This window comes from Suncus etruscus, chromosome 1, assembly GCF_024139225.1.
Source record: "Suncus etruscus isolate mSunEtr1 chromosome 1, mSunEtr1.pri.cur, whole genome shotgun sequence".
Taxonomy (NCBI): Eukaryota; Metazoa; Chordata; class Mammalia; order Eulipotyphla; family Soricidae; genus Suncus; species Suncus etruscus.
In genome coordinates, this window is record NC_064848.1 from 188,174,902 (window position 1) to 188,202,867 (window position 27,966).

At 38.6% G+C, this 27,966-nt stretch overlaps 1 protein-coding gene across 1 annotated transcript; it reads right to left on the reverse strand.

The window, feature by feature from the left end:
• Positions 1–12,781: 12,781 nt before the first annotated feature.
• On the reverse strand, positions 12,782–26,623 carry KRT23 (keratin 23). The gene is made up of 9 exons (XM_049767484.1): positions 26,234–26,623; positions 21,141–21,223; positions 20,209–20,365; positions 18,804–18,965; positions 18,579–18,701; positions 15,568–15,788; positions 14,330–14,361; positions 13,675–13,683; positions 12,782–12,920 (listed from the first exon to the last, which is right to left on the reverse strand). Exons 1-9 carry the CDS (start codon positions 26,621–26,623, stop codon positions 12,835–12,837), a joined length of 1,263 nt encoding a protein of 420 aa, XP_049623441.1. The 3' UTR covers positions 12,782–12,834.
• Positions 26,624–27,966: the final 1,343 nt, after the last annotated feature.

Sequence of the window (27,966 nt, forward strand, 5' to 3'; positions counted from 1 at the left end):
TAGGTTCTGGGATCAAGTCTGTTTCCTTCATCAGACTAGCCAATGCATGGTGGGTGTAGCTGTTTCTGCTTGGAATTTTTTGCTTTGATTTTGTATTGGGGCCATACCTGGTGGTGCCCAGGTTTACTCGGTCCCAGCTTTGTGCTCATCAGGATCACCCCTGATGGGGCTCAAGAGACCCATAGCCAGGGATCAAACCAGGGTTGACCGTGTGTCAGGCAAGTGCCCTACCTGTTGTACTGTTGCTCCAGACCTTCTGTTTGGAATTTCATTTTAGAGTTTGGCCAATGACTGGTCTATAGATCTGAAGGTCTTTAAAAAATGACCCAGAGTATGAAATTGGTCTGTTATTTTACAATCTTTGGAAGCCCAAACTCTTTCCTAATTAATTATGAAAACAAACACAGGGAGCCTATTGGTTATCTGCATAACCACCCCAGGCCTCTGCACATTCCCAAAATACAACGAGGTTGTCTGCCTGAAGAACTCAGTTTTTCTGTCTCCCTATCTGGGGCAGTAGCCCCAGAGCAGAGAGAAGATGAAAAACATGCAGGAAGTTTTTCACTAGATAACACAACCATTTAGAAACCAGTGCTGCTGGAATTGTGAACTTTTAATCTTTTCATGCCATCATGTCACTTAATTCGTATTTTAAAAGAAAGATGTCACCGTATGAAATAGCAGGCACGGACTGGCCTGAGATATCCCAGGAAAATCAGGTTTCAGATTTTTCTAGGAGTGGCTCCAAGAACTTTTTTTTTCTCTCTGCCTTGAAAGATACACAGATACTTGGATGGCTTGAGAGATGCCAACATAGAAATTAACTGTCACTTTGTCTTGAAAAAACAGCCAGAGCTTAGTGAGGTAATTATTGCAAGGGCAGGAACTGGAGCCTATTTGAGTCAATGGCTTGAGACTACAGACCCATGCTTGGACTAGCCCTGTGGCTGGATTGTTTTTTCTAAGAACAGGTGAAGTACAGGTGACTTAGAGGGAAATTGAGGTGAGATGATTGCTACCTCTTCAGCCTTTCTTTCTCCCCTTCTCCACCTCTTCTGATTCTCTCCAGAAAAAAGCATCCTGAGCTGTGGCTGACCAAAGAGGAGGGGCTGTGAGATGAGACTAAGACATGATAAGAGTCATTTATATGGAGATGATGTTACAGAAATGTCAGAGGCATCGAAACAAAACAGATGGGTGTGTGCGTGAAACCAGGAGACAAACATCAGAGAGGTAGCACACGTTTCTTTATAGTGGGTTCAGAACATGTTCGTTTGACAGGTCAGGTCACAGAATTCTGTCAGAATAGCAGTGACTGCTTGAAAGCTTGTTTCTTAAGAGTTATGAGAAAGTGCTAAGAATTAAGCCCCTTCTGCACCCCTGGTGAAGCAAGGTGGGGTGAGAGAGGATGGATCCACTTTCAAGAGCTCCCAAGATACTAGAAAAGCAAATTTGTGGTTTAAAGCCTTAGCTTTACAGTCCAGTTCCACCCAAAGGTTCCTCAAGCCAGTTCCCTCCGAAGCTGTAGCCTTAAGCCTTACTTGGATCTCTGGTTAGCCTTTCACTAGTCTCCCACTTTCTTTCTTCAGTTGCCTAGAGAGTCCCCAAAGCCTGCTGGGAAGCTGTAGTTTGATTGGTGGGTCAGCTGGGGAAGAGTTACCAGATATGAGCTGTTCGTAAGGGGTTCATTTCTTCCTTCTCTTCTGTCATAGGGAGGGGAGTGACTGGACTCCAGCTCTTGGAAGGACATACAGGGTGGTGACACAGATCCTGTCCAAGTATCGCCATCCCTCTAGTTGACTGAGCAAGAGAGGTTGCAAGAGAGAAACTTTGAATGCTGGCATTTCTTGCCTGGGTCATTTTGGACTTAGATGCTTTCCTACTGGAGGTGGGGGCTGTAGACAATTCTCTTCCAGAACCTTCCAATCACTTAGTGTTAAGAGGGCAGAAGAGGTGACAGAGTGAGAGAGGCCACCAATTGCCCATGTCCCCAACACTAAAACACAGTTATTGGCCTCCTAAACATGCAGGAATGAAAGTCACAAACTCCTTCATCAGGACTGGAGGGGACAAAAATCCAACAGTGTGGAATCACTTTCAACTCTTACCCCCCTCCAGCAACTGTAGCTCATAATTTTTTTGGGGGGACAGTAATGATTACCCTTAATGTATTCATTTTTTCTTCACTCTGAAAAATAAATACATCCAGATTGTCCATGACTTACCTGAACATCTGTCATATTATTTTTCTTAGAATGTCTTTTTCTTTTTTCTTTTTTTTGTTTGCCAGCTGATTATTATTTTCTGAGAACAGTAATGACAATGCCGGTGTGATGTCTACAAAACCCCACATTAAGGCAGCTGCTGTCACAAACCTGTCATTCAGGTAATGATGGGCCAGCCACCTTCTGGAAAAACAAGCTGGGGCCTCCCCAAGAGAGGCTGTGTGGTCAGGCAGAGATGCTTGGGAGGGATGTAGGAGTAGCTCCGGGTCAGAGGGTCTTGGTGGGTCTATGGATTATATGGAGTGTGGAGAAGATTTCAAAGAGTGGAAGAGCTTTCTGGAAGACACTTGTTTTCTTTTGATCTTCCAGTTCAAATCAAATTGCCTTATCATAACACCAGTGGAGGTAATAATTACTCTGATTCCTCGCCCTGATATGGGTGACAGCAACTACACTTGGGTAAAGGGACTATTTTCTGCCTTTTAATTTCCTTCCTGAAGTTCCCACTTTAGGAACTTCCTTCCATTTCCTTCAAATAACAACAGATTTCAGAGGAAGTACATGGTAGAAGTCTAATAGAAACTTGTTAATTAGATTTGGAATTAAAACTTTTTATTTAAATTCCAACTCATATGTGGAATCACAGAAAAATAACAACAATATTATAAGTGAAAATAAAACAGAAGAACACCAGTATGACCAGGAAAGCAATTTATCATAGCTACTTTAGCTTAGAGGGGTATAATACATAATTTCACAGTATTAGTTTTCCTTTCTTAAAAATTCAGCCATTGTTTGGTTCACTGTATAAATAATTAAGTGTTCCTCAAAGAGAATTTTGGGTGAATATTGTAAGTGAAATATTCCTATACAAATGGTAGATTTTTAAACAGTCCTAGTGTAATACACAGTATCTATTAGGTTTTTTTTTTTTTATCATCTGCAATGAACCTGATCAGTGTGGAGCTTTTCTTTGCTTTTCTTTTCTCTCTCTCTTTTTTTTTTGTTTGTTTTGTTTTTGAGCCACACTTAGTGGTGCTCAGGGGTTACTCCTGGCTCTCTGCTCAGAAATGCCCCCTGGCAAACTCAGGGAACCATATGGAATGTTGGGGATCGAACCCAGGTCAGTCCCGGGTTGGTCCAATGCAAAGCAAATGACCTACAGCTGTGCGATCACTCTGGCCCATGTGAAACTTCTTTTGACTTGTACTAGTTCATTGTTACCAGGAAGAGTTTAGGTTAAGGAAGGAAATCTCTTCTGTCTACATTTATTGTTTTCCATTCTTGACTAGAAACATCTCCTCCCAAGGCCTTATTTATTTAGTAAGCATTCTTAGAAAATTCATTTGCTTAGAGAAAGACACTACTAATGGGATTTTATTTTAGTTTTTGGGCCACACCTATAGTACTCAGGGCTCACCCTTAGCTCTGTTCTCAGGGATCACTCCTAGAAGTGCTCGTGAAACCATATAACATGCCAGGGATAGAACAAGGTCAATCAAGTAGAAGGCAAGCACTTGAGGCCCTGTATAATCTTTCTACACTGCTAATGAGATTCTAATGATGTCATCTATCTGGATGCATTTTTCTTCTGTTTCAATCTCTCTTAAATCAATTGAGACAGGTATATAACTAAGGCATTCAAACAAGGGAATATGCCAAATGGTGGATGGATTGAAATCCCCTACAATCTTGTTAGCCAAAGTGAAATCCAAGAACCAGCCACCTCAGCTTCAGTTGGGAGCTTGTTAGTCGTAGAATTTTGAGAATTCAATTTAGACATACCGGAAATGCAGAATTTGCATTTTTGCAAGATATCCAGTTTATATACAGGTACATGAATTCCAACCAATGACTTTTGAATATACATTTTTGGAACAGTGGTTCATCCATCACCACCACCTTCTTTTTCCTTCTCTTCCTTTCTTGCTCTCTGGGTGCATGGAGAGTTTTGATAGAAATTATCAGGGAATGTAAGGTCTCAGGATCCTCACACTTATTTGACCTAAATCTTCTTTTTGCTGATAGAAAAACTATCAGTCATGATTGTTCTTCGGCCCCCTCATCTATCTTTTAAGGTGAACATACAGGAAATGACTTGTCAATGCACCCAAGGCAACTATCCCACCTAATCTCATTTCAGCAACCCCAGGAAGTGATATCATCCATTTTTGGAAACTTTTACTGGACAAAGGGAAGAAGAAATCCTCTGATTTCAGAACTTGCTAAGCTATTCCCAATGTTGACAGACTGTTTTTGGCCAAAGAAAGTTAAGAAAACATCTGTTCACAGTGGATTGAATACATCAGTGTTTAGGTAAGGTAGCTAATTATTCTCTGATTTATTTCTGACTCAAGGGTATTATTATAACATAAGCTCAAATTTTCTTACTCCCCAGCTGTCATCAAAATCCATCAGGAATGTGTTGGTTGTATTTAGGTTAGGCATAACTCTTAGGAGGCATTTTTGTTTCTCTCTGTGTAAAATGTAATATAAAGAGCCAGAAAATTGGGAACAAATTCTAGTTCTTTTGTTTTCAGTTACATGACCACAGGGAGATGAAAAAAATTCCACTTGAACCTTAGTTTTCTCAACTGTAAAATTCAAAGTCGTGCAGTGTAGAATTGTTCAACATGCAAAGCTCAGTCAAGAATTGTAGTTTTCATGAAAACTGTCAGTATATGTGTATATGTATACCACAGGCATGGTGTTATGCTGTGCATGCTTATTTTAACATTAGCAAATAAACTTATAGTTTTTGTAATGTGATACCCAATTTTATTATACATTTCCTAATTTAAATTGCAAAGAGAGTTTTGGTGAGTATAGACCATGTGCTAGAATGATTAATAAACACATATGCAGTTCTTTGGTAAACTAAGTATGGTTAGGTCATCGGATTGTGAAAATCAGAAATACTGTTTTCATTTCCTTTTTGCATGACCTCACTGCAAATATATCTTAGAAACTCTTTATTCCTTTTCAGAAAGTTAGTGATATGGTGATGAAATAAAAGGATAAATAAGAGGAGGAATGACTCATACTCATGGAATGAACTCTGGTATGCCATATATCAGAAAAACCTATTGCTATGGTACAAAAATAATCAACAAAACATTGGAAGGAATATAAGTACACAATAAAAATGATGAAGGTATTGTAGGAGAATAAAATATGATGGCATCTTGAAGAAATATGACTAGACTGACTACTATTCTAGAATATTAGTGACTTTAAATTTTAAGCTTTATAACTAAAAGCTACCTGGTAATGATAATGATCAGTTTAATTGGTAAAGACTTTTTGTAGCTTCTCTGTTAAGTGTTCCTACCTGAAATGAATTACCTACGTTGAAAAGAGGTCACCTTTTAGTGAAACTCTTGATTTATGTGATACTGTCGGCATAAATATTTATGAGAAGTTGCTAATGTCCCTGGAATGAGGAAATTAAAGACAGAGTCAAAAAGAATTGAAACTTAAAGGTAATAAACAGAAGACTTTTTTTTGGGTAACCAAAATTTCTCTGGTAATAAACCAGGGATGAGAAAGAGGTTATCCTGACTCTCCTTTTTGGGACTGTACGAATCTCCATTTGTGAAGCAGTAGAAGGGAGCTCAGTGCAATATACTCAATGACTTTTATCTCTCTCTTCTCTTTGAGGAGGGAAACCCTTGAATAGTCTCCTAGAAATTTGGTGGTTGGACTATGGTTATTGAACCAGAATGATTCAGTGTTAAAATGACTAAAATTCTGGTCAAAAGTTTGGTGTGTTATTAATGGACTAGCCTTAAAGCAATTATATGTATAGTTGCTGAATAAGTAATGGACTTTTCTATCAAAAACACTAACACTCTGTTTTGTTTATCCATTGCTGCATAAAAAACATTATCCCCCAGGTTGGGGCTTCAATTATACTAATTATGTGGGAGAATGACATAGCTATATAAATCCAGGGCACATTGGACATTTTGTGACTGAAACTCAATCATGAACAACTTTGTAACTGTGTATCTCATGGTGATTCAATTAAAGAATTTATTAAAAATATCCATATCACAGACTCAATAACACTGAGAATAACTCTAAGTTGCAACCACCAAACTTAGTAATGAGCCTATCAAAGTGGCAGGTAGGGGTTGGGGGATTGATATTGAACTATGATATATCTAAAACTGAACTATCAATTACTTCTTAAGTCACTGTTCTTTCGATAAAAGATGACACTCCTCCAAAATTTACTGACTGAAATAAACCACCATTACATTTTGTCTCTAATTCTATGAGTGAGCATTTTGGATTTGCAACCTTAGGAATGTCTTGGGCTTCTGTAAGGTTAATTCAAAGGGCCAGGAATGGGATGGGGCCTGAGAGATAGCATGGAGGTAAGGCGTTTGCCTTTCATGCAGAAGGACGGTGGTTCAAATCCCAGCATCCCATATGGTCCCCTGTGCCTGCCAGGGGCGATTTCTGAGCATAGAGCCTGGAGTAACCCCTGAGCGCTGCCGGGTGTGACCCAAAAACAAAAAAAACAAACAAAAAACACAAAGGGCCAGGGACCAGCTGATCTGGCTTGAACAAGGTCATATTTCTAGCACTTCAGTTATGATTGATGTCTGAGTTCCTTGGTATTTTGAAGACTTTCCATGAGGCTAGTTTAAGCTGTTTTTGCAGCAGTTTTGAACTTCTTTATGATAGTTATTAATCCAAGTGGGTCTTTACAAGAGGATGAACGTCCAATGTCCAAGTATTTATTAGGTTTCAGCCTTTCCAGCCTTCCTAATGTTTATTTGGACAAATCAAGTCAATGGTCAAAGCTAAAATAAATGTGGTAGAGACTAAGGAATTACCAAAGTACAGTGGAAGGGATTCACTGGGTCTACTAATATCTACTCCATGCTCAGAAAATAATACCAGGTGTCAGAGTGTTAGTACAATCTTGCAGGCAGACAACTTGGATTTGATCTTCTGGCATCCCATATGTTACCCTGAGCCCAGCCAGGAGTAACCTCTGTACATGCCAGGCATTGGTCCCCAACCAAATATCATTACTTGGTAATCATTCTCTAGTTTGAGAGACTAAAATAGGCATATTATTAACTGTGACACAGTATTGCTTATTATCTAAATAAGAGTTTTGGGGATTATATATTTATATAGTATATATATAAATATAGTATATTATACATTATTCATGTTTCATATTTTTCTACTTCTCTTAACAAAGCATTAAATGCATGTTTAACAAATATGTTATGTATATTATATTTTTAATGTTAAATTATATACTTATTATATATCAAATAATATATTTCCAAAAAAGAAAATACATCTGTCAAATGTTAAATTATATATAATATATTTGTTAAATGCGCATTTGATTTCTTTGAAAAGAGAAATAGAAAATGACTGAAACCTAATCACAATCGTATTTGTAATCAAGATGTTTAAATAAAGATATTAATAAAAAAAGAGAAGTAGAAAAATATGAAACCTGAATGTCCATATCAGGAATTTGGCATATATGTGGAATGATGTTATTTTTATCACCAGAAAATGCACTGCTATATCATTTGACACAAGGCAAACATTGAAAAAGCTCTCTGCTACATGTGTTTGCATTAAATAATTTTTAAAAGACTTAAAAAAACCCAGCATATCCAACAGTACCTTAATCACTTGACTTTTGGTTATTATTAATTTTCTTTGTGTTCAAAGACATGATTTGAACAAAGATGTTTTGTTCAAATTTTGTGATATGTGTTGAAGATTCTGAAATAACTAGAAATAAGGTAAGAATATGGGGAAATGTGGCTTCCTGGCTAGAGTCAATGTAAGGATCAAAGGATGTGGGCCCGGAGAGATAACACAGTGGCATTTGCCTTGCAAGTAGCTGATCCAGGACCTAAGGTGGTTGGTTCGAATCCCGGTGTCCCATATGGTCCCCCGTGCCTGCCAGAAGCTATTTCTGAGCAGACAGCCAGGAGTAACCCCTGAGCACCGCTGGGTGTGACCCAAAAACCAAAAAAAAAAAAAAAGGATCAAAGGATGTGGTGATATTCAGGAAACCCTGAAAATTCCTAGGGGGCTTCCAGGGCTACATCTGGTGATGATCAGGGAGCATTTAGCCTTACCCTGTGATGGTTACACAGGGGATCAAATACGAACATTAACTGCTATACTATCCCTTGACTCTTATTCATAAATTTTTATTCTAAAAACTCATTACTGGAGACGAACTCTTTGGGGACATAATTGATGAGGCATCTGAAAGAGAAATTGTTAGACTAGGTGGAAATGAAGTTTCTGAATTTTAAATATTTATATTCTAATCTTTTGTTCAATTATACTTACAGGAAGTAGTTCTCTGTGCCTGAGTAAAACAAAATTATTTTTAAGCACTTAAGAGAGGTATGAAGGAAGTCCTTGTGGGGATTACTGAAGAATTAGTTATATGGGGAACATATATGTAAATAAAAAAACACCTGATGTTACTAGAGCAGCGTAGTGTCTCAAACTTGATTGTACATGGTAATTACAGCTGCACTGTAATTACTTGTGAATCCCTAAAGTGTATTGGTGCTTAGGTCCAAACTTCAAAGTGTTTGGTTTAATTGGCCTATAGTTTGACCTGGTATTGGACTTTTAAAATATCCTCAGGGTAATGGAATGTTAAAATAATCTGCAGGTTATTCTGAGCTGAGGCCAAGACAGAAAATTGTATTTGAGAAAGTGAATCCCTTCTACTTATCCACCATAAATTAAATGAATCCTTGCATAATGACCATATCTACTACAATATACAATTGCTACATTCCTTAATCATGATTTTTTTTATCAAGTTTAGTTCCAAATTTAAGGCATCATTAAGAGAGCACCTATGTGAAAACATTAATAGGAAAATGAACATTTAATAAAGCATGTGCTTGATTAAATTGAAAAAATTAAGTAGATTTTTTTTCACTCTGGAAATATATTGAACTAGATAGTAAATTCCAAAGTCATACTTATATGTCCATGGTTTAGCCATTTATTTGTTGAATAGCCATTTGGATAATGGAGCAATTGTGACTTAACGTGTTTCTATATAGAAAGCAATAAAATTTATTATGGTCTCCTTTGTATGTATAGATTAGGTCAAAACCAAATCCAAAAGAAATCTTCTTTAGTTGTCACACACTTGAATACACAGACACTAAATGATTTTTTATTGATATATTGAAATATAATTGAACTTATTTAAATGTGAGAGAAGTTTTTCTATGTTGCCTATTTCCTACTCACAACTGTCTATTCAGGCAACTGGTTTCATTTTTCTTGGTTTGCCTTTCAATGAAATAGAGATGCTGTAGCTGGAATGTTTGTGTCTCTAAAAATTAGTTTGTTGAAATATCAAGTTATAAGGTAATAGTATTGGAAGACTTATAGGTCATAGAGGTAACTCCCATCTGAATGAGACCTCCACACTCTAACGACAGAGACCCCAAGGAACTTCCTAGTCCACACCGAGAACCATGAAAAATAAATTTCTGTTTTCCATAAGCCACCTGGTCTCAGTATTTTTTCTAGAGAAGCCCCAAAAGAACCAAAATAAGAAAACTTTTATAGCTAGGTTGACCCATTTTGCTTGGGACAGGAACTTTCCTGAGCAAAGAGGGATAAATGAGTTGGTACCCTTGGTTGATACAATGAAAATAATAAAACCTTAGGGAGCAATTAAATTCGAAAATAAAAATTGTCCTCATATAATTTATTATTACAAAATTGCACATAAATGATAGTAAATGGAAAATTAGTGACACTGTTCAACTTTTAATAGTATAATTTCCCATCCTGCTTGTCCTACTTTTGGAATCATATTCCAAAGACTGTTAGCAAAACTGAAACTTCAATTAGCAAAGTTGGTGCTATCTTATGCACTTATTCAGATTTCAAGAGAGATCATTTCTAAAAAATAGCAGTGTCAGTTAATGATAAAATGGAGGAAAATTATTTTTAAATATTTTTTGCCACACCCAGTGCTGCTCAGGCGTTACTCCTGGCAACGTGCCCAGAAATCGATCCTGGCTTGGGGGACGATATGGGACACCAGGGGATGGTTTGTCCTGGATCAGCCGCATGTAAAGCAAATGCCCTACCACTGTGCTATCGCTCCGGCCCCTATTTTTACATATTTTTGTGTCTGTAATAGTCCATTAACAAAAAGAAATTTTCATAGTAAAGTAAAATAGAAAAAATAATATATGAATTCTAAAACAGAGCTATTCTTTTTCCTAAACATCAAATATCTTTATATACTGCACAAAGAAAACTCATTAAAGATGTTTGTATATTTGTTATTTTTGAGATTTATATCAAGTGATCACACAGTAATATAAATTTATGATTTAAACCAGAGCATTAGTACTCTGGACTTGTGCAGTGGAATTGTTAACACTTTTTTTGTGATGACATGGTTAATCTGGAATTTTTTCCTTTAATTTCAGATATGTAGAGGTTAGGGTTCTAGACTTTGGGGATAAGGAATTGGAAACATTAATAATTATCTTTTTGTTAAATTAATTTTATGGGGCCAGAGTGAGAGCATAGTGCGTAGGGCATTTACCTGGTATGTGGCCGACCTGGGTTCAATCTCCAGAATCCCATATGGTCCCCTAAGCCTGCCAGGAGTAATTCCTAGTGCTGAGCCAAGAGTAATCCCTGAGTGCTGCCATGGATGGACCAAAAACAAACAAAAAATTAATTGCTTTACTTAAACATTGTGGTTACAAGATATTTTCATAAATAAAGTTTTTCACAATTACAAAATGCTCATGATTTTTAGTCATATATTCACCAATGCACATTTCCCACCATCAATGTCACCAGTTTCCCTCCCTTTTTTCCCCCTGCTTGCCTCTTGAGCAGACTTTTTCCTTCCTTCTCCCTCTCTTTTTTCTCGCTCTTCCTTTTCCCTTTAGACACTGTGGTTTGCAATATTGTTCCAAAAGTGTTTCATGCCTACCACTTTATCTCCTTTCAGCATCTTAAAAGAATCAGTTCTTGTCCAGAGTGATCATTTCCAACTATCATTATCATAGTGGTCCCTTCTATGCCTTAACTGCACTTCCCTGCTATTTGTGGCAAATTTTCTACAATGGATTGGTCCTCCAGACCTTCTTCTCTACTGTCTCTGGATACCATATTACCTTAGTTTTTATATCTCCCAAAGGAGTGTGGTCATTCTGTCTACCTCTCTCCCTCTGACTCATTTTGTTCAGTATAATACTCTCCATACCACTCATGTATAAACAAATTTGATCAATGATTATCTTAAATGGGAGATCAATGATTATCTTAAAGGTCCCTTAAGTTGTTAATATTTGATAATTCCACTGATGGTGTCTTATTAAACTCATGGACCTATCTCTTCTTTTTCGCCAGCTGTTTTCTCTGGATCTGCCTAGTGCCAAAGGTTTACATTGCTATAATGAGAGAAAAGGCATCTTATTCAGAAGGCAGGACATATATAAAAACATATATATATGTATAAGTATACACAACACACACACACACACACAAGTTTGCCTTCTGAAGAAGATGGCTAGTCCCTAATACTCTGAATCCCAGTATTTACATTTTGGATATATATATATATATATATATATATATATATATCTTTTTAAGAAGGCAGACTTGCATATATATGTATGTATATATATATGTACATATATATGTATATACTTTAGTCCCTAATACTCTGGATCCCAGTATTTACATTTTGGATAAGTCACCCCTTTAAGGTTTTTGTATCTATTTAAATAAAGATTCCTTCCACTGCTCTGAATTCCCTTTTCTACCTTTAACCCTAAGGGTCCTTAATATTTATTTCTAACCTTAAAAAAAGAGAGACAGAATTACTTTGGGCTATCCACTCTCTCAGTTTTGTATTTTTTCCTACCTACTCTCCCAGGCTCCATTTCCTACTGGGAAGCATAGGATCACGGTACAGTGCTGACCAGCATTTGGCTGTAGGTATTCAAAGTATTTAGTTCCTTCTGGCCCTTTCATGGACAGTCCTTTCTCAGGACACCTCGTGAGAATGAGACCTTATCTTGACTTATGACATTAAAAAAAAAAGACACAGTAGAAGCAGGGTAGTGTTTTATTGATTACAAAACAGATGCACAAACAAACATACAGGACTCCAAAGATTGCTTTTGTCAAGAACTTTAACTACATGAGCTTAATATCTTTGATTTTAAAAAGTACAATAGTATATTTAGACCATGAGGGAATAGCTAATGAGATTTTTTTTGTTTTGGTTTTTCGGCCACGCCTGGTGATGTTCAGGGGTTACTCCTGGTTATGTGCTCAGAAATCGCTCCTGGCTTGGAGGACCATATGAGACACCAGGTGATCGAAGGTCGGGCCGTCCTAGGCTAGCACATGCAAAGCAGATGCCTTACAGCTCATGCCACTGCTTCGGCTCTAGCTCTAGTGTGATTTTTAAGAGAAAATGAGGCTTCTGAATTTGATAACTCCAAGAATGCATCTTAGACTTTTCTTTGGGAAAAAAGTTTTTATTTTTATTTTTGTATTTTACAGTAAATGGCAGAGACTTTTGCTGGCCTCAAGAGCACTTTTGGATTTCATTCACTTGAGAATGAATGATTCTTCCATTGACGCTTTCCTGTGTGATGGCCTTGATTGTTGAAGCTGCAGATGTTAAGAGAAAGAGAAGAAAGAGGTGACTGCCATGTCTTTGTCCCCTGCTTCCACCACCTACCCTGTAGCCATCTTTTGTTCCTTGCTTTGGTACTAGTAGGCTCTCTGTGCCTTACTAAGCATCATGGTGAGTTTTTCTGGAATGAGAAATGGATCTCAGCAAGGAAGGACTTTCCTATCACTTTCTAAAAACCAACAATGTCAGACAGTGTCTTAGACCTTCACCCAGTCATATTCAAAACAGAATCTAGTCTGTTTATGTGGGCATGGTAGCACTTGCTTCACAGCTTGTAAGAGCTTATATATAACTAAAGACCATTCTGAGGCCTCATTTTAAGATCTGAAGAAAAAGCCACTTGAGAGATGAGTGAGAAGCCCAGGGTATTTATTGTGGGCACTGTTGTCAAATATCAGGTTTGTTTTTAATAAATGCCTTGTCATATCTGAAAACTGACTCTAGACAATAGAGAAGAATGAAGACTAGTAGACTGTGCCACCCTACAAAGGGGTGGAATCCCCATCCCCAGACCTGAATAAGGAGAGGAAAAGTTATTATTTGTCAGGACAGAAATTAGAGCAGTTAGGCTCTGATTGTTTCTACAAAATAGATTCTTCCTTACTTTGAACATACCCTACAGTGTGCAGGACTCACTCCTTATGGGCTCAGGAGACCATATGGGGTTCTATGGATTGATCTTTGGTTGACTGTTTGCAAGTTAACTGTCCTATTGCACCAGCTCCCAACTTGGATCTCCTGACAATGGTTTTGAACATGACCACAAATAAATTAGAAAGTGCCCCTTTCCTCAGACTGATCTTAGAACTTTTGCATGAGATGTTAAAAGCTGTCTGAGAAAAATAGGTTTCCCATTCAAAATTCTTAAGAACCCTGGGTTAAACAAAGTAAAGGTTTTTTTGTTTTTTTTTTGTTTTTCTCCCTGCATAGAACAACTTGGTCCATGTCTAATAGACTTAAATGTGATGTCATTCTTCATGAAGCATGGTATTTCCAAAGGCATATGACACAGAATATGTCTTTAACAACCTACAGTTAGTAGCTTATGAAACATTAGCATTCAACAAAATACAATTTTGGAAATAAATGTGGAATAATTTACCATGAGTTAATGGGATATCATGATAGAAATGATCATTTTGATCAACTTTACAACGGGCAGAGCTTCTTATCTATTTTGTTGGGGACCATCTTGAAAGCACATTTGTATTCTGTCATTATCTAATTTGTCAAATTAATTTGAAATCCTGGTCACTTGGGAGCAATATAACTACTGAACTCGGGACATATGGGAGAATGCTAAGGATTATAAATACAACAGAATGGATTATTGTGTGATTCATTAAAAAAAAGTAGAGTCAAAGAGTGAAAAAATTTATTTTACCTTTCATGCTTGACTTGGATTCTTCCATTGTCCTATAAAAGCAATAAAGGTTAAAGCTCATTTTAGTGTTAGCAATGACCATAAAAACATCTCAAGATGAAATAACTTCCTTTGCTTGCTTGTAAATTCATAGATCTTCAAGAGAAAACTTGTCTGAGCTTGGCAATCTCAGGGTCATTAATTTCCCAAATCTACAGATTACCTCCTTCCTCTCAGCTGACTCTACTTCCCCCAGATTCCTTCAGGACAGAACCACACAAGGGCTTCTGCCATTAGACCACTCAGACTTTGGCCTAACAATATTTTATTTATCTTTTAACAACAATAACACCCTATGCATTAAATAATTGGATCTTGGGCAGTTAGGAGTTGAACTGTATCAGGACTTTCTCTTGGGTAAAAGAATGTAGGTACCTTCCCTCTTTTTTGGAGGGCACATATATGAATATTTCTCCAGGTACTTAGAAATACCAGATTGAATATCTCAATATCACAATTTCTTTTTTTTTTTTTTTTTTTGGTTTTTGGGCCACACCCGGCGATGCTCAGGGGTTACTCCTGGCTGTCTGCTCAGAAATAGCTCCTGGCAGGCACGGGGGACCATATGGGACACCGGAATTTGAACCAACCACCTTTGGTCCTGGATCGGCTGCTTGCAAGGCAAACACCGCTGTGCTATCTCTCCGGGCCCAATATCACAATTTCTGATGGGTCTTTTCCTACTGTTAGGCAAAAAAAAATTCCTCTACTCCATGCCCACCCCCACTTTTTTTTTTAATTCAAATTGTCTAGATTTCCAGTGGGAAACATTGCAGCCTAAACTCTGTAATTGTTTCCTTCTAGAGATGTTTTTAAACTTCAATTTAATTATATTTCTTTGGTTTGGGGGCCATATCCAGTATTCAGGGCTTAATCCTGGCTTGGCACTCAGGGATCACTACTGGCTGGCACAAGGGGGCGGAGGATCCATGTTGGGTACTGGGGATCAAACCTGGATTTGTCCATATGCAAGGCATGCATCCTACCTACTGTTCTATCACTCTGGCTTTTTAATTTTAATTGTGAGCCTCAAACGGCAAAATCCTGGGAGAAGTAGCTGCTTCAGTCACACTCGCTATTTAATTAAATGCAATAAGATCTTAGTCTCTTCCTGAGAACCTTGACATAAAGCTTGCTAAAAAATGCCCAGATGCAAGCTGGTGCCTATGACTCCTCAGCTCTGCCCATCCCCATCTTACCCATTTCCTTCTCCCTCTAGGAGCCTGCGGTAGGTGGCAATTTCTTTCTCCAGGTGGATTTTGATGCCCACGAGGATCTTGTATTCAACATTCTGTTGCTCCAAGTCATGGCGGAGCTGCCGTAGCTCCTCCTCAGAGTGGGAGATAATCCTCTGCATGTCCTGGAGCTTGTATGCATATTGAGACTGGGTCTCAGCCAACATGCTTTCCAAGGCAGATTTCTGAAAGACCAAAGCACATTTCATTCATTGCTTGGCTGCTGACTTGATCAATGGTGATGGTAGAGTAGTTAGATGAGGCCAGGCCTGATGGGTTCTCTATTAAATTGTGTGAATGGGAAGATTTTTCCAAACCATGGGGTCTGAATGGCTGCCAAGATAGAAAGCTGAGCAATTTCCCGGTTCAGGGCTTGAATGGTCAGAAACTTAACTGAGATATGATGAAATTTTGAAGCCTGATTTCTGGACAGAAAATGTTTGTATTTGAAAACTCTTGGCAAATCCGGGTGTGCTTTTGAGGGTTGGGTTTCAACTGCCTGGCTCCTAAACCTCTCTCCTACTTCCTTACTGATCTTTTTTCTGGGGACAGACTGAAAAACCCTGGAGACAGACAGCAACAGAACAGCTGCTGGCTCACAGATTTCAGAGAAGACTTCTGGAGGCTGTCAGGTTGGATAGATGACACCAGCCTCCTTTGCATTTCTTTTTGTTCCTAAGCACATTGTAAACATTGCCCCAATATTGCATGGGGCACTTGTATCCTGACAACACATTGGGATTTATCTGACACTTAGGTTATCTGGGTTTATAATTTGATTAAAGTGGCCAAGCAGCAATTTTTTTGATGCTGTGGTAATAAATAGTCTTTTCAAGAAGATTCTAGAAACTGTGCCATGAAGTTGCTGGCCTAGGAGACAAAAGAACCAAGGTCTAATTGATTCTAGTTAGATTTTCCATTTGATTTTATGGCATATAACCTGTACTTTGTGTGCATATGAAGCACACTAGATTTTTACTAAAAGAAATTTAGAGAGATATGAGGAAAGAAAATCTGACTCCAGAATGGAAAAGGCCTAAAATTTGCATTTTGATAAAAATCTCATCCTCGTGCTAGAAACTCTTACTTTCTCATCGCTCCTGACCTTGCAGTGTTCTATACTGCCTAGCCTTGGAATGCATCATCTTTTCTCACTTCTTATGTGCCTTGAGGGCTGTTTTAGCTCTCCCTTTGCTCTCAACCTCCACACACCCTTCCCCAGTTCAAGTTCCTAAGTCCAAGGCCTTGCTACTATTTTGTTGAGTAAATGGAGAACCTCATGGTAGATCCTTCCAAGAGCTTCCTTAGAATATTCCTCTACCCACTGGAATCTGCATCCACTCACTCATTTTCTGTTGCTGCAATGCAGAAAGCAGCTGTGCTTCCGCTCAGTAAATTGTTCCCTTGCTATTCAGTAATTTCTTCCTATAGAAAAATTCCTCTCACCTTAAGAATTTTCTCTTACTCTCACATCTACCTCCAGAGGCTTCTAATTTATCTGCTCTCTTGTCTCTATAATCAAGCTCCTCAAAATGTTGTCTGTACGTGCAGTTTAATTTCCTCTTACCCCTTCACCAAGGCTCCAGGTTATGCAGTTTAGCACTATTGTAACACGATAGTCTCAACTTCTCTTCCACTCTGCCCTTCTGCTATCTCTCATTTCTTTGTTTCTTTACTTCTCACTGTCAGCTCATTGGCTTCTGTGCTATTTATTTCACCAGCCATTGGACATATCCATGCCTCATTTCCATTGTGTCTGTTGTTGGCATCCACAAATGCCTTCCACAGCACCTAATATATCATTTTTTTTACTGTTAAGTGTTTGCTTAACTATCACTGAAATCATGACATCCTTTCCTGAGTACCTTGTTAAGATGCCGAGTCTTCACCCTGTCATGCTCTTGCTTCTTTGATCATTTTAATCACATTTTAAGCACAGGTTATATCTGGATATTTGTGTATTTATTTCCTATAATATAGAATGCAAACATCTATGGTATATACAATCTTAGAGAATGTAAGTTTCTTTATTGATAAGTCCTCATTGCCAAGAGCAGGATCAGAGGGTAGAATACCTTTTGCTGCCCTCACAAGCTGTTGTGAAATATTCTATGTTAAGATGTTTTGAAAACAATCCAACACTGTAATTATTTCTGTGCTCATGCTTAGCACCTCAACAGTGCACATTTCATCTCTATCATCACAAGGCCCTAAAACATTACACTAATTCACCACAGGGACCCACCACAAAAGTATCTCATTATTTTTCTCTCTAAGACCCAGGACAGAGTAGCATTTGGAATCTTATAAACAAATGACTAGAATGATTAGAAGAGTGAAATAGGCCATACAAAAAAATCAAATGATAGATCATGTTAAGTAAATTATGTCATGACACTCATTCAAAGTGATTTAACAATAAAACACAAAGACCACAGAAATGATTTTGACTCAAGAATGAATAATTTTTAGGTGACAAGAAATAATGCGTAGAATAGCATTTTGAAGGCAGCCAGGTCTGAACTTGTCACCAATTCATGTTGACATGTTCTCTTGTTTGGGATGGGAAGGCAATCTGATTGTAAGTAGAGAGAATAGTAATAAAGCCAATCATAGTCAATAGCTGCCCCACTCTTCAAATACTGCCTGACTACCATTGGCCCCTTACTAGCTTTGTGACCTTGGCAATATTACTTAACTGTTGGGAGTTTTTGGTTTCTTTACCTTTAGAATTAGAGACATGAGAGCCTAGTTGGAAAGTTTCCTCTGTGGAGTGATGACATTGATGAGCTCCTAAGTACACTGTCAGATACAACATGACACCTGATAAACTAACCTCATCACAAACAACTTGGGGGGGAAAGAGGGAAGTAAGAAATTTATGTGAAAATGAGGTGCTAGGCCTGGCAAGAGATTGAGAAAGGTTGGGTCTAGGAGATTGGATCTGACCCAGAATTTCTTTGGATTACACTTACTCTGTTGTGTTGTCCCTGTAGGTCAATCTCCAGGGCCTGGAAAGTACGTTTCAGCTCATGGATATCATTTTGGTTGCTTGACACAGTAGTTGGACTGGCTGTCTCCATGGCCATTGCTGCTGACTAGGAGACCAAACAAAGGGCAGAGATATTAGCATAGGGATGGTATTAGTATGGGGTCATATGGAAATGTAAGCTTTGGGAGATTAGGAATCTTGCTTTTACCTGTTCTTTATACCAAGCATCTAACTCTTGGTGCTTCTTCTTTATTATAAGCTCATATTCCTGTCTCATATCTTCTAGGACTTTAATTAGATCTTCCCCCGGGGTTGCCTCTATCTTCACATTGACCTTGAAGTCATTGGGCACATGCTGTTCCTCCATTTCCTGTTAAATAACAAAGAAAACAAACCAGTAGTGAGGACAAAAACCACTAGAGTCAACAAAAATCCATTCCTCTTTCCTTTAAAAAATTCTTTTTTAGTCATGGCTGCTATTCTTTCGCTAGTTTGCTCAAGTTTCTCAGTTATTATTTGTGGATAACAAAACAGGTGTTTGTTTTTCTCTCTTAAAGTTTTATAAAATCAAGATTAGTGTCAGACAGGTCATCAAATGGCCTCTACAATTACTGACTTAATTCCTGGTTGAAGACATTTCAGAAAGAACCATGCTTTCTTTGCATGCCAATGAGTCTTCAACTAAAGTTCATGGGAAAGGAATAACACAGTTGAGCATTACAAATCCTAGCTCAAAATCCTGGGAACAGGTTCAGTCACCCAAAGTCAACAAGTGTAAAGGTTATTAAAACCTCATCAAGGCAATTTGACTCTGTAGGACTGATGCCCATGGGATATCACAAAAACCAAGAAACCACTAAAAGTTTAAGCTCATAATTATTCTGACCAGCTAGTCAGAAACCACACTTCTTTGATGTTCTTTAGCAATCTTGATGAATAGTAGTAACTTGTGGAAATTGGAAGTTTGGTAAATGCTTTAGGAAATGTGGAGTTTTGTTTCTTCTTTTTTCCCCCACCTATGCTTTTTGAAATTAGGTCTTTTGTTTATTTTTTTTTAATTTTTGGGACTACACCTGGTTATGTTAAAAAAAGATTACTCCTGGCTCTGTGCTCACTCTAGCTGGTGCTTGGGGACCATATTTGGTCCACAAGGAATCAAAATAGGGTTGGTTACTTGAAAAACAAGTGCTTTAACCCCTGTACCATCTCTCCAGTATTGGAAATTAGGAGTCTTAATCTTTGCCTCTAGTCATATTGACCTTGGTCAGATGAAGAGTATTTTTAAAATCCCATAGACCTCCAGGCTCATGAAAAAAGCACAATTGCACACATTAAGAAATATAACATCAATAAACAAGTCTTGGCAAACACTGTGTTTTCCCAAAATTGTTGACCAATTCATTGTTAATTGTACCTGGCTACTGTAAGTGAATTGAGAAGCTTAATGTTGTGAAAATGTTAATGTTAATGTGAAAAATGTTCTCTTTGACCTGTTGGTTGAAGGACTATAGCGTGGGAATTTCAGTAATAGTATTCCTGCGTAGTAACTGAATCAACTGAACTAGGCAGACAAGTAGCTGTGCTGGTTCTCAGGAGTTGCTAGTAAAACCTACCTGTTCATGGCGTTTCTTCATGAGAATAAGCTCTTTCCTTAGTCCCTCAACTTCCTGTTCCAGGTCAGTTGTGATAATAGTCAGATCATCCAAGTTCTTTCTTAGAGCCTCAACTTCAAGTTCCAGGTCTTTTTTGAAGGAGTGTTCATTTTCATACCTTTGGTCAGAGGGAGGAGATGAGAATACCTAGTGTCACAAGGTATTTTCGGGGACACATCTCAAGCAGAGGTTGCCTCATTTTTAGGTCTTATGGGAACTAATGAATATATGCTATGCATTATTTGTATGACTATTACTTGCAGACCTTTCTATGGTGGTGGCTCAATTTTTTAAAAATAATAGTCATGTTCCCATTGCATATTTTCAGCAACTATTGTCATTGATTTAATCTATATTCTAATTTGTATTTTATTTGAAATTTACATATAGTTCTATTGGCAAATACTTGAGATATATCTTTCAAGAAAAAAGTTATTATCATAAATAAGCATAAAAACTTTCTCACACCTGAAATTAATATGATTGTTGGTCATATACATTTATATTAATATAAACCAATTATTGATATTAATATAAATTTATTCCTTATACCAAAATGTTTTTCATTTTTGTATTTGATTTTTAAAAACCAGGATGTCTTTATAGTCTTTATTAGTAACTTTTAAAGTGGGCAATAGTAAGATAAGTTTTCATTTTGTAAATAAGGAAAAAGTAAGGGTTGGAGAGATAGTACAGCAAGGAAGGTGATTGTCTGGCATGTGGTTTTATCCCTGGCACCATTATGAGCATTGCTAGGAGTAGCCCCTGGTCATAGAGCCAAGAAGAGCTACAAAACATTGCCAGATGTGCAATACTCATCTCCCCAAAGACAAAATAGAGAGAATTCCCAAAACCAAACCAAGCTCCCATGGCATTTTGATGAAATTGCTTACTTGAGGCTGAAGTCATCAACTGCCATCTTGGCATTGTCAATAAGAAGAGTGATATGTGCATTGGTCTGCTTGCCATCCACTATCTGCAAAGAAAACAACACCAGAGTCATATCTGTTGGACATGCTTTCCAGGAAAGCAGCCTTGCTATGATCTAGTCTCTGAACTCTAAGACCAGGATTATAGGGCCATGACTTCTGTTTCTGGTGGGAGAACAAGGAACCATCACATTTCTAAGCATCCATTGTGCACATATTAAGTGTAAAATCTAAGAATCATCTTTCCACAAAGATCAGGTCTGTGGCTAGTTTCTGTCTTTTCTTATCCTGGACTTAGCAAACAGGGTTGCGTTGTGTTGGAAATGATGGTATATGGGAAGGAGAAGGAGAACTAGGATTCAACATGCCTCTCATGGTTCAGTGCAGGCCTTACTGCTTTGCTCCAGCTCTTTCAGTTCCACTGCTGAAGATGTTAAAGAAGATTCTGACCCTTTTTTTATTGTGAAACTAGGCTGGTTCAATGGTTCTACTGAAGTACAACAATTATTTCAAATGAACACAATTGTTTCCTATAATAGCATTCAGATTTCTGATCAGTGATAAAGAAAAAAGTTATCTCTAATAGAAAGTATTACTGATGCAAAGTATCACTAATATTAGTCTATCAAATGAATGAACTTTATAATAATCACCACAGACCATAATTATTGTCTACCCAAAGTGACGATAGCCATAATAGAATTCCCAGGTGTGTATATATGTTTTTAACTTATGTCATAATGAGGCTGTCCCAATTATAACTATTAAAACATTAGCTGATATAATTATTAATCGATCTGATTAATAAATTTTGTTTTAACGTCTCTACAGACTTTCACCAGATCCTTATCAACTTTTTTTTCTTTAAAACCTAGAGGATTATTGAAAGTTTCCACATGAAAAATTGTGTTTACATGTGTGATTTGTAAATACTTTTAGGTAGTTTTCATCAGAGAAACAACACACATGAGATGTCTATCATTGTTCTGGAAAATGAAGTGGGAGAGGTCTCATTGTCAAAAGCATCTGACTTTTGGTTACATGACTTTTGTACCAAGCTTTGAAGTCTCCTGGGACCTGCAAGATTTCCTTTGACTTTCAGTAATTGACCATCAGTGTGGTCTTGAGCCCTTCGATCCATCTGTGCAGGTTTCAGTCTCAGCATTTGCTAAGTAAGGGGTTTACTTAGAAATTAGTGACCTTTGAGGTTTTAGCTTTTAACTTCTCCAATGTAATTGGAACCAAAGAGGCCTGTGACACGCTCATGCTATTTACATAAGCGAGTCCTTTGTTTAGAAAGGATTTTTCTTAGGACAAAGTTATGCTGTAAGACAATGGCTCCTTTTAAGAAATCTAGCCCCATTTAAGCTTCACTGACTTTAGGGAATTTGGGATCATGAATGCATCATGGCAGGACTCATAGATGGGTCAACACTGGGTCTGGAAGTTGATAACAGAGTCTGGTCTCGCACCCTGGAGCTGAATGAGCTCGACTGAGGCTTAGATTGTTCATCATATGCTGGAAATTATAATTGCAGCAATAAAAATAACAGCCAATTATAATTCTTCATCAAAGAGGATTAGATGAGAAGAGAGTAAACAATAATATTGAAAATGGCAGATTCTTGGCATATTGCAGACACTAAAAATTTTGTTGAAATGGAATTAGTGCAGAAAAATGTAAATTGTTTAATATAAAAAAAAAGGACTAGCATTTTTGGTATGAAAGCTGAGGGTTACTCTGTTGGCTCTGAAGAAAGGATTCTCTAGGTACTTCCTGATTGTCTCATTACGGTGCTACTTTGGGACTTCCTGATATACTTCTCCTGAATCTTTATCATAGACATTTCTCTAAGCTCATGAGAAATGGGAAGAAGTCCATTTACTAAAGTTGCCTTGAGATTTATTTATCTATTTATTTGGTTTTTCAGGCACACAAGGCAGTGTTCAGGGCTTGCTTCTAATTTTGCACTCAGATTACTCCAGGCTGGCCTGAGAAACCGTAGGTATGCTTAGGATTGAACCCTGTTAGACTGTTTGCAAGGCAAGTGTCCTACTTGCTGTACAATCTCCTGGTTCCCAGCCCCTGGGATTTATTAACCTCACATATTACCCAGGTGTCATCTATGTGCTCAGGAAATACAAACCATTCACTGTGGACTTATTTCATTTTGCTCTAAATGAAAAGGATAATTAATCATTGCAAAGTCCATCTCAAGAGTCTAAGTCCCTCAGCTAGCCTTCTCATGGCAGAGTGGTGAGCTTGGAAATTTACCTGATCCACAGTACATTTAGAACCCCCAAATATTTCCCATTGATTGTGTTATAATATTGAGAAATAGCCACTACTACGGTGACATGCCTCTTTGTAAGGACTAGATGTAGTTGGCTTGAGAAAGGATGTACAAGACAAGGATTTTACATGAATCATGTTGCCATGATTCACCAGAGTTCTCCCTGAGGCTCTGAATCCACACTATTCAAAGGACTAAATTGGTTTATTGAAGCAGTGTCTTTGCTCCAGGATGTGTGATATCCTCTAGAGAAAGGGGAAAAGAGAAGTTTCACTGAGAACTAGAATGCCAAATATATGTCATTCTAACATTCAAATATCACAGAGCAAAAAATTTAATTCTGTGTTTCAAAAGAATTGAACTCATTTCTGACCTGCATTTCTTGTAATATTTAGAATAATGTGGAATGTTCCTGGAGTGTTGGCATGTAGAGTTTTCTTTATCTACACAAAATACCCCTCAGGGCCCAGGAAAGGGTTACCTGGGGAAACTGGGATGTCTCTTTGACTTTTGTGTTCTCGTCTCTGCAAAGGTGACTGAATACAGTCAACTCAATAGACTCAACCTCAAGTGTCATTTCCTCAAAAACAGAGAAAACATAACAGATAAAGTAAAAACATTCAAGAAAGATTAAAATTCCACACTGATATGTCCTTTTTCAGGTCAGAATCAAGGGCAAGCTGCCCCTCCTGATCATGGCACAAACATTTTTCTCAGTTCTTTGTCCTAAAGAAGTTAGGGTAGCCATTGGTCTACTGATTTGCAAAGGAGGTAAAAAGACCTATGTGGGTCTGGAAGCTAGCTCAATAGGTTTGGGCATTGGTTTTGCACACAGGAGCCCTGGGTTTTAAGCCCAGGACCACATAGTCCCCTATGCATTATTGGAAGCAACTATTAAGCACCAATTTGGGACTAGTCTCTGAGCATTACTCTGTGTAACTTTTAATCCAAACATCCTCCAAAAGACTTGCTTCACAGAATGGGATGATCTCTATGTAATATGCATTCTATGCTAAACAGTGAAAATAGAATGCATTATCTTCATTGATAAACAAATGCCATTTTTAAATGAGGTCAACAGGGTATTCCATGGTAAATATGATGCTACTGGAAACAGACCTGGATTGAGTTACAACTTCATCTCTTGCTGGTGCTTTGGATGCATATCTTACTTTTCTACACTTCCGTTTCTTTACAAGATCGCTGTGACAATTCAAAGAGATGTTCTAGGACCATTGTAGAGAGTTTTGGACAGCACTGATTCAAACACACAGCACTAAAGCTGGCATACAGCAGGTGCTCAGCAAGTATTTCCATACCCCTTTCTACTCTCTGTTAACTATTTAATCAGATCTAACTTTAATTTTGCCAGAAATTATAATCTTGGCCAACCATTTGCAAAAACTATTCTTTCCACTCTAAAACAAAAGCAAATTTATTAATAAAAACACTTTGGTAAAGTTTGTTGAGTCACTTTTTTTTTTTAGTAAAGACAACCAGGTACTATATAGTTAAAGTAATTACAGTCAGTTATTAGGTTGATTATTCAATAATTAAGGTCATTATGAGGATATATTTATATTATCTTGATTGGTTCTTCCTACATCTAAGCCACGGCAACTGTGTGTTGAGAAATAATATCCCATAAATATTAGGACTCTGTGCGGTTCTTTCTGGGATAGTAATATGATTTTACCTGGAATTTTTGGGGTCATTTTATAGACAAGAACAGTTATTTAATTTTTAAAGACAACCTATGAGATGACTAGATTTTCTCTTTTAGTCAATGTTATCAGGTATCTCAGAAGGAATGAATTTAGATTTTTCAATATTTGGTTGAAAATTTATTGATTGTTTTGCCAAAATCCTCATAATACAATCTAATTCGAAGAATCCAAAAATTAAGGACATTATGTTATGTTTCCTTCCTCTCCTCAACCATCATTCTGAGCAGTGAGCAGCTCATAACTTCCAGGAGTCTTTAAGGGATATCTCAATGAAATATTTGGTTGTGGAGTGACATATGTAAGTGTGTTCCTCAAAACAGTACAATTCAGCATTGTGATAGTGGATGATCACATGTCTCTAAAATGCCACGGAGCTAGGGGAATGTGAGGTGTGGCAGAACAGAACAGTTCTGATATAGTAAGAAAGCAGAGGCTCTAACTATGTGTGCTGAGTACTGGCTCCAATCATTTCTGATACTTCACTAGGTCAGAAATTATCTTGCACAGAGAGATAGCACAGTGGAGGACAGTTTCCTTACATGCAGGTCACCTGGGCTTACACCCTGGCAATTCATATGATACTCTGAGCACTTCCCAGAGTGACTTCTGATTAAAGAGCCAGAGAAAGCCCTGAGCATGGTCAGGTATAGCCCCAAACTTAAAAAACAGAAGAAACAAAAGAAATTCATGAGGACAGGTGGGAGACACTGCAGCTGCAGCCATTAAAAACAAAAAAACAAACAACAAAAAAAAAAGATCCTGCATGGAGGCTGATCATATATAGCTAATAGGTGTGTGTATATATCTAGATAGCTTCCTTCAAACATAACATTCCTGTGCTTTCTGCTGTCTTCATCTACCACACCAAACATGTACAAAATATATCAGTACAAAGTGTGCACAGTTCCTTAAAGCTTTTTGCCATTTCTCTGGAAATTGCCCACCCCCGCCCTCCGCCTTCTCTTGCGTTGGATCCTGTAAAAAATAAACCAGCCTCTTTCTCCCTTTCAAATTTCAGGGCTACCCACCATCTTACCTGCTCCTGTAAGCGGCTGATGTTTTCCTCGTACTGGGAGTAATCTTGCTTATTGCCACTGTCTCTCTGCTGATGCCACTTTAGGATGCGGCTCTCCAGCTTCACGTTGGCTTCCTCCAGGGCACGCACCTTGTCCAGGTAGGAGGCTAAGCGGTCATTGAGGTTCTGCATAGTTTCCTTGCCATTCCCACCCAGAAAGGATCCGTTTCTTCCTGACCCCCATGACCCTCCAGCGGGTGGGCAGCTTGGCTTGGTGAAGGAAAGGGAGACGCGCACTCCTCCTGCTCCTCCATGCACACTGGGTGCCCGAGGGTAACAGTTGCCTGGGCGGCTCCAGCTGCTGGAGAGAGGGCCTGAGGGGTTCTGGCTGAAGCCATGGCTGCAGTTCATGGTCCCATCTGTGTGTGTGTGGCCAGGTTGGGCTCTGCTCAGCTCCTTGGCACCAGCGCTCTGAGCCGCCCCAGACTGCCCCGGATGGTTTTATGCCCTTTGCTGTGGGAGTTCCCTTTGCTGACAACTGTACCAACAAGATCATATCTTGTGCAACATATGTTTCCTCTTGGTCAATCCTGAAGCGCCCTTGGGCCTTCACACTCCCTGTTGTTGTTTAGGGCCCTACCGGCCAGCTCGGTTTCTCCCTTGCAGCTGTGCCCAGGAGGTGTGGGCAGTTCCTGGTATGGGCAGGGGCTAAGGCGTCTCTGGTGTCTTTCTAATCTCTCATAGAAGTTTTCCAATTGTCCACAGAGCTGAAAAGGAGTCAGATGTCAACACACACACACACACACACACACACACACACACACACACACACACACACACACACACACACACACACACACCATTTGGTGTCAGGTAAATTTTCTTTCCCCAAGTGGACTTTAAATACACAGAGTCCTGCCCCTCTAGCTCTAAATTAATGGGGGGGAACCCCTTAAGAAAGGACCAGGCCAGCACAGATTGTCAAATTCCAGAGTGAAAAAATCCCTGGAGATTGTTCTGAACATGGGATGCCCCTGTGGCCGTGACTGTTGGAAGGAAAGTACTTTCAAAGGAATCATGCTTCAGAACAAGCCCTCAATTATCATTAATTAATGAATGACCTGAACTTCCAGGATGTCTTTCATCCCCGCACACCTCTAAAACAAACAAGTCCTGCCTGAGGAGGTCGGGACTGCCCCTGGCCCGGGAGGCAGCCACCGTTTGCTGGCCCGCCGCCCTACCTCAAAGCTGGCTTCTGTGTGCCTATGGCCTGCAGAGGGAACAGGAGAATAAGGAACATGCTACAGGTGTTTAATGTGCTGATGGATTGGAGGCCTTGCCTGCCAAGGAAGGTGAGCAAATTGGGGCGGGAGCCACGTATTTAAACCCAGTTTTAAAGCAGTGGTTCTCAAATAGTGGGCCGTGCCCCCCAGGGTGGTCGCGAGGTTTCTAAAGGGGGGCGCATTTGACCTCTGTCATAACACTGTCATAACAAGCTAAGTCCTGTGTTTATGTCTCTGTATGTCTTTGGAGCTGAGAGTTGTGTCCTGCTTCAAACCCCGCTTCGAAAAGCTATGCATTGCAAAGCATGCTCATTGTAGCCATTAATCCAGACATCACCTTGATTAAAAAAATCAGCTCAAATTATTTATATATTTTTGTTTTGCAGGTTAAAAAACTTTTTTTTTTAATAAAGACACTACAGTCCCGCGGGGGCGTGAAAAATGTTTTCTTCTTCCTTGGGGGGCATGACA